The sequence below is a fragment of the Cydia fagiglandana genome, chromosome 27 (genome assembly GCF_963556715.1).
Source record: "Cydia fagiglandana chromosome 27, ilCydFagi1.1, whole genome shotgun sequence".
In the NCBI taxonomy this organism is placed as follows: Eukaryota; Metazoa; Arthropoda; class Insecta; order Lepidoptera; family Tortricidae; genus Cydia; species Cydia fagiglandana.
In genome coordinates this window covers 3,471,369-3,483,431 of record NC_085958.1, presented here as the reverse complement: position 1 = coordinate 3,483,431, position 12,063 = coordinate 3,471,369, and the positions used below count along the sequence as shown (strand labels likewise).

The following is a 12,063-nucleotide window of genomic DNA, read 5'->3' as shown; positions in this document are numbered from 1 at the left end:
AATTTATTTGTTGCCCACCATTATCCATACTAAAAAAATGGTGGGGAACAAACAATATGTGAGACTGTGATAAGGACAAACAATAATAGCGCTTTCTCTGCTACTCCTACTGAAAGATACGTAAGACTATCCCGTTCTGTCAGTTATCCCCACCACTCATGGCCAATCCAGTTTAATACTAGATTCATGCTATGGTCGTGCACGCAAAGGGACGTCAAGTTGTGTCGTCAACCCTAATTCCTTGGAAGTTGGCGCAATGCTGAGCCGAACGGAGCCGAATTTGCCCGAAGGGAGGAGTTTGGCATCCCTGCCCATATTATAAAAATCGGGCGTAGGTACTAATATGGCGTGGGGTAAATATGGCAGTTTATAAAAGAAGTGTACACACCATGAATCTAGTATATAACAGGATCAGGCATGTGGGGTGGGGGAAATGACCGAAAGGGATGAGTCGGACCAGGAAAAGCCTGCAGCGGATTTGATAGCCCACGCAGTGTAAGTGTTATTTATACGTCATAGTTTCATAGACGTTTAAAATAACACGTGCACTGTGTGAGCTATCAAATCCGCTGCAGACTTTTCTTGGTCTGACTCTATGTATCTGTCAGTAGGAGTAGCAGCGAAAGCGCTATTATTGTCCTTGTCAGTCTCAGTTTTTTTCACAGTCAGTACAGTAAATCAACAAAATACATTTTTTAACTATTTATTTTCGAACAAAAACGTCTTCTTTTGTCATAACTTATTTAATTATTTTTATTTTCTCTAAGACAGAGCTGAAATCACAGATATTCCTAGTTTAAATTTAACCCTTTCACCGTCGCAAAATAATTAGTCACGCCAACATCGTTGGTAAAATTATGGGCAGAGTGTAAAATTATGATCTTTTCTAAGATTAGTATCTACCCTCGCTTAGTTGGTTAATTTTTGATATTAAACTTTTGCCAGGCGTGGCTCACTCCACGATTTCGTCGCGTCGCTACAAGTACATGCGGCCCACACCAATTTTGGTGTCTAGCAGTAGTAGTTGCCGCGCACCGCTACGGAACGGACGCCTGCTCACGCTTGCGCCACCTAGCGGCCAATCTGTCGTAATAGTCATGGTAATAGTCATATCTGTGTAAAATACTTATATTTTATCAATAAAAGTTTGATTGAATGAATAGATACGCTTTGAGTGTGAACCTTCTGTACCTAGTACTTAACACATTCATTACCACTAAGTGCTACGGGTTACGCTCGTAGCGCGAAGCCACGGTTTCGCCGTATGTAGCGCGTAGTCGCTACGAACAGTGTACCCGACAGTCGGGTTCTTGGTGTTGAATGTGTTAATATTATTTTATTCTACTAAGGTCCATTTGCACCATCCCACTAGCCCGGGGTTAAACCGTTAACCCAGTTTCAAATTGTATTAGTAAACCATAACTCCAGGTTTAACCGGTTAACCCCGGGTTACTGAATGATGCAAGTGGCCCTAAAGAAATATTCTACAAATTCAAGCGTAACACTTTATTCTCTGCAGGCTTTCCATCTTGTGATTTTGAGTTAAAAAAAAAGCCGGGATCTCCTTTGGCGATGAAAGGGTTATTACAGTTAATGTCAAAAAAAAAAAAAGGAAATATACACTTCGTTAATACAAGAAACATGTCAAAAGATATTTTCTTATTTATATTAAACTTAATTCTAAGTTCACTAATTGAAAGCTACCATGTAGGTATGTTAACAGTTAACACTACACCCATACATTCCTCAGGTACAAACGCTGTCAGATATACCTATAGGAGCGGCAAAGGTGCCAAAAAATATGGGCCTTGATAATAATATACGCTTTTTTCAGATATTTGTGAACACCTTGGCAGCTCCAATATATCTTGTACTGTACTTGATGCTCGTTTTACAGTATTAAACTTATAACACATTAAACTCTCGCGTTTTGTACACATATTTAATTACACAAACGGGTCTACCGCGGGTCAGCTGAAACGTAGGAATTAAAGGTAAAAACAATGAAATTATATCGCGGTAGACCCGTTTGTGTAATTAAATATAAAATTTACATGAAACTTGAAAAACTTATATACTAATCCTTGTTATATCCAATCCACTAAAATGACAGATTGCCCCAATTTGTCTGACCGATCTGTCAATTCAGTACAAAATTGATAAAAGGCACATGATTTCGTAGTATAGTCGGTGGACCTTATGCCTTATGCATTTTGTAATAAGGTCCACCGATGGACAGTTACGAGTGTTGCTTTTTGTACGTGCCGTTATTATAATTATGTATTTAATATGTATAGTGTGTAGCTTTCAAATAGAGCTCGACGGCTAATCCTATTGGCTATTGTTTAAGTAAAACCGCTCGTGCCACGTGCCACAACCACCTGCATAAAAAATACGTACTTCGGTTACTGAGTGCCGGCGAGTCGAACGCTACAAAACCAGTCTAAAATGCGTCATCGAGATGCGTAACAAAGGCGCGTTATCGGAGAGCGCACCTGCACTGGTTTTTTGAGCGTTGGACTAGCCTGCGCTCAGGTGCCAAATAGAATAATGACGACACTTTTTTGCAGGTAAGTAGCACGTGTGGTTTTACTTAACAATAGACAATAGGATTAGCCGTCGAGCTCTATTTGAAAGCTACACACTATAATTCCCTTACGGTGGTTTAGGGAGGTCACCTTATGATCCAAATCTCTCATGAAGCGTCATCAACGTAGTCGCCGGTGTTGGCGCGAAATCTACTCCGCTAGGAATAACTATAGTCCCCGGAATCTTCTTCTGTATCGCTGCTATTTCCTTCTGAAGCTCAGGATCCAACATTTGCTTTGAAAACGGCTGTTTCTGTCGATTTCCGAACGATTTATTGGAGTTGAATGACTTATTTGAGTTGTTGAACGATTTATTTGAGTTGTTGAACGACTTATTTGAGTTGTTGAATGACTTATTTGAGTTGTTGAACGATTTGTTTGACCGATTAGATCTATTTGAGTAGTTGGATCTATTGGATCCGGTGGAGCCTGGCCCTTTTTTGTAACCTTGGTTATTATATTGGTTGTTGAGCTGGTTGAGCGATTTTTTGTTGAGATAGTTCTGGTTGCGACGCTGACCGAAATCGTTGCCGATGCTCACGGTCAAGTCAGAGTCGTAGTTTGGGCGTGAATTTTGCCGATAGTTGTTGTTTCGGTTCTGGAAGCCGCCTGAAAAAAAATTTAAATGGTTTTACATAGTAATAAGAGTATTTTTAGGATTTCGTACGCAAAGGGTAAAAACGGGACCTTATTAAGACTCCACTGTCTGTCTGTCTGGCACCAGTCTGTATCTTATGAAACGTGATATCTAGACAATTGTAATTTTCACAGATGATGTATTTCTGTTGCCGCTATAACAACAAATACGTACTAAAAACAGAATAAAATAAATATTTAAGTGGGGCTCCCAAACAAACGTGATATTCTTTGCCGTTTTTTTCGTAATGGTACGGAACCCTTCGTGCGCGATGCGCGAGTAAGACTTGTATGTACTTGTTTTTTTATTTAAATCTATATTTTGGTTCAGCTCTTGTTTCAACCGAAACCGAACCTATGGCGCATCCAAAAGTGTGTTTGTAAAATTGTTATGGCTCCTCTACACGATGGGCCAGCGCCGGCCACTCCAAGGGACGCAGCCATGGGGTAGAATGAGATAGAAATATCACTTGCTCCCTCTAACGCATAAAGGCGTCCCTTGGAGTGGCCGGCGGTGGGCCATCGTGTAGAGGAGCCATAACTTATAGCTGCGAAGATGCGCTTTATAGTGTCATTCTATGGAAGTTGCTAACTATGTATAGCCTATTTTTTTATTCCGTAGACTAAAATGACATTTCCTAGTATGAACATAAAATGTCATCTCATAGTATGAAATGTCATTTTAGTCTACCGAATAAAAAAATAGGCTTTAAGAGTGCTATTACATTTCGGGGTTGAGCGAGTTTAGGTATTTTACGCGCTGCGGCAGGCCGTGCGAGCTCAGTATTCCGATCCCTTCTACCACACTCGCACTACAATGATGGATTAAACATTCTTGATCCTTCGCGAAGCATATTGAAATCAACCATAACAACACTAATTGTACTTAACTTATAAAGTCCTAAAACTGTTATTTGGTAAGTACGAAAATACTAAATGCAGTGCAAATGTACATAGGGGCTGTTCATAAATTACGTAATCTATTTTTGACCCCCCCATCCCTCAAATCATCCAAAAATCATGCTTCGGATGACTCTGTTTCCTCCTACGTCATGCTACCATCATCCGATGTCCAGACCCCCCCCTCCTCCCATTTGAAACGACGTAATTTATGAATAGCCCCATACTCGTACTTATGAACGTATATTACTCGAAAGAAATTATAGGTACTCGCTTATTTACAAGAAACAAGTTACACGAAACTGAAGATACACAGGGTCTGATGATGGAGCTGGAAGGTGGCCACGGGTACCAGTCTATCATGTAACTAAACCACTTCGTGTTTGGGCTCGTTTGATTCGTCTCAACAAGATCTTTGACACTGAAGATACACAGGGTCTGATGATGGAGCTGGAAGGTGGCCACGGGTACCAGTCTCTCATGTAACTAAACAATTTCGTGTTTGGGCTCGTTTGATTCATCTCAACAAGATCTTTGACACAAGACAGTACTCAGGGTCTGATGATGGAGCTGGAAGGTGGTCACCATTACCAATCAACCATACAACTAAACCACATCGTGTTTAGGCTCGTTTTATTCATCTCAACAAGATCTTTGACACTATATAGGTGATACTCAGAGTCTGATGATGGAGCTGGAAGTTGGTTACCGGTACCAATCAACCATGCAACTAAACCACTTCATGTTTAGGCTCGTTTGACTAGTCTCAACAAGATCTTTGACACTAGGTGATACTCAGAGTCTGATGATGGAGCTGGAAGGTGGTCACCGGTACCAATCAACCATGCAACTAAACCACTTCATGTTTAGGCTCGTTTGATTAGTCTCAACAAGATCTTTGACACTAGGTGATACTCAGAGTCTGATGATGGAGCTGGAAGGTGGTCACCGGTACCAATCAACCATGCAACTAAACCACTTCGTGTTTAGGCTCGTTTGATTCGTCTCAACAAGATCTTTGACACTAGGTGATAAACCAAACACGAAGCCCAAACACGAAGTGGTTCAGTTATGTGATAGACTGTACCCGTCGCCACCTTCGAGCTCCATCATCAGACCCTGAGTAGTATCTTGTGTCAAAGATCTTGTTGCGACGAATCAAACGAGCCCAAACACGAAGTGGTTCAGTTACATGGTAGACTGGTACCCGTGACCACCTTCCAGCTCCATCATCAGACCCTGTGTACTATCTTGTGTCAAAGATCTTGTTGAGACGAATCAAACGAGCCCAAACACGAAATGGTTTAGGTGCATGGTTGATTAGTACCGGTGACCACCTTCCGGCTCCATCATCAGACCCTGAGTACTATTTTGTGTCAAAGATCTTGTTAAGACGAATAAAACGAGCCTAAACACGAAGTGGTTTAGTTGCATGGTTGATTGGTACCGGTGACCACCTTCCGGCTCCATCATCAGACCCTGAGTACTATCTTGTGTCAAATAAATACATACTCGTATAGAATGTCAGGTCGTTTCAAATATTTTTAATCCTGTCCGGTAGTTTATTAAACTGTACCATTATAAATTATAATACTATAAAAACAGTGCTAGGATCAAAGTCTCTCGTTGCGGTTTACACGCACACAGTATAGCGTTTTACACGGCGCCCGCCGCACACAATGATAAAAAACCTCGTCGTCGCCGTTGAAAATGTGCGGAGCCGACCGACACACGTCCTGCCTGTACAAGCTCTGCCGCGGCACTGAGCTGGCGAGCGCGCGTCATCGGTAATATAGAGTAGTTTTCAAAAAATTGCCAAAAAATTATAGTAAAATTTCATAAACACTAATGTATACCAACAGTATAAGCAAACGTTGCAGATTGCTTGAGTATGAAAATGACTTCGATATTAAGTAGATTTTCGTAGAAATTGACACTTGTTTCGGAGAGAAAATTGAGTTCGTTTTACTTTGATTTTCTCTTTCTCAAAGGTATGTAGGAAAAATATCGTTTGATGTGCCTAAAGTACAGGGTATTAGTAATACAAAATAGCCAGGTTTAGCAGAGTAAACTTCTCAACATTTCCAAATAAGAGCTTGCCGTTCAGTGCTTCACGCGGTTTTTCGGAAACGACCATCAGAAAAAAATTCATTACTAATTTAATAAGTCCTTTTTCTAATATTTACAACGATATTTAAAAAGATAAGAAGACGCTTTTACTGGAACAAGTACTCATTGTTTCTAATAATGAGCACAAAGTCCTGAATTTCGTCGACTAGTATCATCAATTTTGCATTATTTCGACTTTTCTTGTAAGAGCGCTCTTAAACAAACCGCCATATTGTAACAGCCGTATTCATAAAAAATCCTTAAATGAGGAATGATCAGCTTATTAGCTAATCCGCTGTTTAGGCTTAATAAGCCGTTGATAAGAACCATGATTTATAAACGTTTATTAGGGGCTTCTTAACTAATAAGCAGATTAGACGCGTTATGTTGGCATCTTGGCGCATCATAGACTAAAATATGGCTGAACATTAAATTAAAAAAAAAGTTTGACAGCAGCACTAGCGGCCAATCGTAATATCATGAAGAAGTTGATTTACTATTTTGACTAATTTTCGGAATTATCTCTTATTAAAATAGCTTCTGTGCCACAAAAATAATTAAAGATTGCTGCATGGCCGGAAATTTTATAAAACTTGGTGAGTAACTACGTTTACAGACAAGTATCTTATACAGCAACAAGTAATAATATGAGTTCACTGCAATGTTGATATACCTATATCTTATTGCTTTTAGTTTCAATATTATGTGGAATGGAGTCGAAAGAAGTGGGGTTCTTTCAAACTAATCGAGAAGTGCATAATTAGCGAAGAGAAGAAGTCGAAGCCAGATACCGTACCAGACCCCACTCGCCTCCGCAAGAAGAACCATTGAATAATGGTTCATGAGTTCACACTAATTTATTCTGGTTGCGGCAGAAATTCACAACGGGTCAACAAAACGAAGTCCATTCAGACTCACTAAATCAGGTATGAACAATGTCCTATACTTTCTTGTTTACCTTACATACCTGCAGTGTTTAGAGTTAGACAAAGAAAAGTCTGCAGCGATTTTGATGATAACTCTAGGTACAGTTCAAATTTTGGGCATGACCATCTATTTATAATATATTATAGACATAGGTATGTAACATAAAATGTAGTATCTGAACATGTTAAGATTGACACTTGCATTGACGGCTTTGACATTATTTAAAGGTTATAACACTTATAAATTTGGTAAATTTATCCGTGCTTTGTGGAGCTTGGTGTATTTGTTTAAAATTATGCATAGGTACCTACCTATTATAGGTATTATATTTCTTAACCATACAATGGAACCAAATGATAATTATATGTACAAGTGATGTTTTATTGTAACAAGCCGTTGTGTCGCGAGTTTACTTCTTGTCATCGTGTCATTAGTAATAATTTTGTAATGGTATTTATTTTATGCATGGAACAATGCGATGGTTATTATACTCGATCACCTAGCCAACCTACTTACTACGAGGAAGGATGGTTCACAAATTAGGCAGTATTTAAATACCAGTGTACAGGTGTGTGTATAGATACTGTGTACCTGCTGATTAAAAATAAGATGTTTTCTGCGTACAGTTGGTTATAATTAAGTTGGCTAATCTCATCAGACAGTTTGGACATCTATTCCAGAGAGTTTGCAAGGTCAATGTACAATGATATCATATTATAGTACCTAATAGGTAATGAATAATAAATGAAGTCATATTGATCTCTGTCTATAGCTTAAAATGATACTTAGTTACCATAACTATATTGAATCATGTGACCCTAACTTAAGTACATCCATTATATCATAAGCTAAAAATTAAAGAAAATTGTTGAATACAAAAATACTTTTATTCAAATTATTGCATCTTTTCAGATCCTGAAAGTACCATCATTAGCCACTGTTATTGTTGAATAACTCCAGGCTTTGGAAGAAAAGCTGTGGCCTGTGAACAGCTGTGAATATTGGTCAGAGAAGTGTAACTGACTCCGTACACTGCAAGTCCCAGCAGGAAATCAGCAAGAAACCTAAAAGAAAAAAAACATCAAAATGAAAACCTAGCTTGATTTAGGTTGAAGTAATAAAATTGTTCTAATTTAATTGGTGTTTTATTTTACTAATTAAATATATTTTTTGACTTGTTAAGGTTTGTACAATTTTTATTAATGATGTACAGTCACCTGCAATAATATGTTACACAACAAAGGCCCATAAGAGCATTGCACATTTTTGCAGCCTTCGAAGAGTAACATATTATTGCAGGCGACTGTACCCATATTGAAATACTCAAAATTCCATTTTTCTAATTACAATGCAATAAAATCTTAAATGTATCTAGCAGTCTAATAGGGATGTTTCCTGTACTTAAAATAAATTATGTCACACCATACCATGTATAAAATAAAGCACCAGATTATTATTAGAAAATAAATTTTCATATAAATACCATAATAGCAAATCATTTTGAGAGTTCTAAAAAGGAAAGTAGGACCCTATTTTGCACATATTTATGATATTCATGTGTTTGCAATATTGTTCTGATGAAAGTGTACAATTTATATAAAGTAAAGTAGATATTCATAGGTAAGTTCATGCTATGTACCTAGTTCAAAGAAGTTCAAAAATAATATTGGTAATTAATGGTTCTTATGTAGAATAAAATTAAAAGGTATTTTTGAATACCAGACAATGACAAGGACAAGTTTAGTGCTGCCCATCTGATATTAAGCACTGCAGCCTACAGGCAACTAGCGGAGTTACAAATAGCCGACAGTGCATTTTTGGGAGCACTGGAAACCTTAGCGTCAAGAACAGGTAGGTATAGAATCCAACCTGGATGACTATATTGAATAATTAGTTGACATAAATGAAACTTTCATTCTATAAAGTTCAGCTTGCAATATTTTTACCTGGAGGCCAAATTGTTATGCTCAAAGCCAATATTGAGCAAACTGCCTATGCAATGACTGCATATACCCTTGACTTTTTCAGATTTTTCATCACTTTACCAGACTGACAAGAGTGCACACTTCTTTTACCTGTAAATAAGTTGATACTTTTAAGTAGTGCCTACTTACCTGTGATATTTTTTATTAAACACAGTCGGTTAAATATGTCTATAAAACAAGTTAACTTATGGTAAATATTATAATCTCATTAGGTATAATGGTTAGTTATTCAATTGCAAACTATGAACGAGATTGATGTACTCTTACAGGGTCTATAATATTATATAGGTAGGTATAATGTGCGCAAGAAATGCAATTAAATTTAAGTTTGCGAAATGCGAACACCCTGATCTTAAATTAAAAACAACGTTTCTGGCAAGTGGTAATAATGAATAACTAAAGGGTTTACGCACAAATATAAGTAAGTCCTCGCCGTGTCCGACGATGGCGACTCCTCCAAATATTTTTAATTAGGAACATGGAACGCTCTAATATTACTTGCCAAGCCAAACTTGGTTTCGAAAATGCGATTGTATGGCGAGCAATGAAGCTGGCCCGCATAGATTTAAGTGAATCTGGCGGTTTACCTATTTCTCCAAACGCCTAATAGCTGTGAGGGAGGAACTCGCTCCGTTTATGATGCAATTTTCCGACTACGCGATCATAGAATTCTGTTGCCTTCTTCGATATTTGGTTAAACGAAAATCACCATACACAAAATCACATAAACAACTTATAAAAAGCGGGATATTTAGGTTTCGCGCCATTTTCGCACTATATCCAGGTATGTAATACGTAATTGCACATATTAAAGTTGTTTTCCATTCACATTTGTGATTTTAACCAAAACGTACTATTTGCTCTTGCTCTTGTCACTCTTGCCAAAATCAGCTGTTTCGTGACCGCCATCTTGTAAAATAGCAGATAATAAACAGATAAAGAAGGGTCCTCGGCTCCGTAACTTTCCGAGGATTTAATAAAGAGATGATCAACTGTTTAGCGCTAAAAAGTGTTTATGAATCACGTTTTGTGACATCCGGTTATCAGCAACTGATGATCAATGCTCTAACTGTTTATGAATACGGCTGTAATTGTCTATGAATGATGAATTTACTGCTGACTTTTGTTTACATAGTTAGCAAGTTCCATAGAATGACACTTTAGAGGCTATTCATAAATTACGTCATTTCAAATTAGGGGGGGGGGGGTCTGGGCATCGGATGATGGTAGCATGACGTACGAGGAAACGGGGTCATTCGAAGCATGATTTTTGGATGATTGTAGGGGGGGGGTTAAAAAGTGTCAAAAATCGATAACGTAATTTATGGACAGCCCCTTAGTTGCAAATTGCGTAGGAAAAAAATAAGTGTAGGTACCTGAATAATTCCCAACCCGCACAAGGTCAGGAATACCGTTAACAGGCTCATCCAGCCCGGCGCGACCTCGCGGCGTGAACTTTGATCTCGAGCGCGAGCGAGACCGGGATCTCGAGCCCCGGCGAGATCGCGAGCGCGCGCGAGATTGCGAGCGCGCGCGAGACTGGGAGCGCTGCGAGCGAGCTTGGGAACCCTCGCGGGAGAAGCGAGATCTGTGTGAAAAAATTGGTGGATGGCAAAATTAGCATTAAAATAAAATTACTAAGACTCCACTGTCTGTCTGTCTGTCCAGTAGCGGATTTGCCCTAAGGCCAAGTAGGCCCGGGCCTAGGGCGGCAAGTTTTTTGGGGGCAGCAAATTGTGACAAAACATTTGCTGATGATAACAAGAAATAACTCAAAATGTAGTCAATATGATGGGTGCTGAGAAAGGGGCGGCTACAGGGCCTGGGGCCTAGGGCGGCAAAGACTGCAAATCCGCCAGTGTCTATCACCAAGCTGTATCTCATGAACCGTGATAGCTAGACAGTTGAAATTTTCACAGATTATGTATTTCTGTTACCGCTATAACAACAAATACTAGAAAGTACAGGATCCTTGGTTATTTCTGAGTTATTTACACTCATAGTTTAAAATTTTTTCACTTTCTCACCATTTAAAAGGCTAAGAAGCAATGTGCAATATTCACCTGGACCGTGAGCGGCTGCGTGATCTTGCCCGTGACTGGGACCGTCCCCGGTTCATGTTTCCCTGGTTCCAGTTACGGTTGCCTTGGTTCATGCCACCCTGGTGATTCCGGTTCATACCCTGGTTATTACGGTTCATATTATGGTTTTGATTTCCTTGGTTCATCTGACCGTTTCTATTGCCGTGGTTAAAATTCCGGTTATTTCCATTTTGATTATTGTAGTTTCTATTCTGATTATAATTTTGTTTTCCTTGGTTATAGGGTTTGTTTACGCCCTGGTTATAGTTACGGTTTTTCCCTTGGTTGTTTTTGCCAATTTGACTCTGTTTTATGATGTCATCTGTAAATGTTAAGTTGTACATACATAATAACATAGTTAATAAATACCCTGACATATTCAAACAGCTCAACAGATTCTCTTGAATATTTCAATAAACTCAATGATTATTTGGTTATGTAGTGAACTTCAAAAGAAGGATTCGCCGAGTTCAGATGTCCAAAACTTTATAATATAAGCCCTGGTATGAAATTATGAACATCGATATGAGACCTATGAAGGGAATGCAAGAGTAAATTCGTCTTCGAAAATTACGAAAATCGCTTTGATTGAAAAGCATGGAGGGAAGTAAAAAAAAATTAGAACTTACCTAATGACATTTCCATCGCGTCGTCCATCATTTTGACTGTGTTTGAACTGCTGTTATACAATTGTTTACACGAGAAAATAATGCAAAACGTGGAAATCGATCAATCAATTCGCATTGTGGTTTCACAATATCAAAAACAGTAACACCAACAAACAAGCCAACAAGCAAAAAGAGAAAATGCGATTGCGGTGAGGGTTCGAGGGGGAGG

The 12,063-nt window shown here is 38.7% G+C and overlaps 1 protein-coding gene and 1 long non-coding RNA gene across 2 annotated transcripts; one reads left to right on the top strand and one right to left on the bottom strand.

Annotated features, from left to right (window-relative positions):
• Positions 1 to 687: 687 nt before the first annotated feature.
• On the bottom strand, positions 688 to 12,056 carry LOC134677948 (putative uncharacterized protein DDB_G0286901). Its single transcript, XM_063536383.1, has 4 exons — positions 11,856 to 12,056; positions 11,209 to 11,548; positions 10,522 to 10,733; positions 688 to 3,197 (listed from the first exon to the last, which is right to left on the bottom strand). Exons 1-4 carry the CDS (start codon positions 11,884 to 11,886, stop codon positions 2,680 to 2,682), a joined length of 1,101 nt encoding a protein of 366 aa, XP_063392453.1. The 5' UTR covers positions 11,887 to 12,056; the 3' UTR covers positions 688 to 2,679.
• LOC134677846 (uncharacterized) lies at positions 6,477 to 8,342 on the top strand. Its single transcript, XR_010100112.1, has 3 exons — positions 6,477 to 6,829; positions 6,927 to 7,159; positions 8,073 to 8,342. It is a non-coding gene; the product is annotated as an uncharacterized LOC134677846 (long non-coding RNA).
• Positions 12,057 to 12,063: the final 7 nt, after the last annotated feature.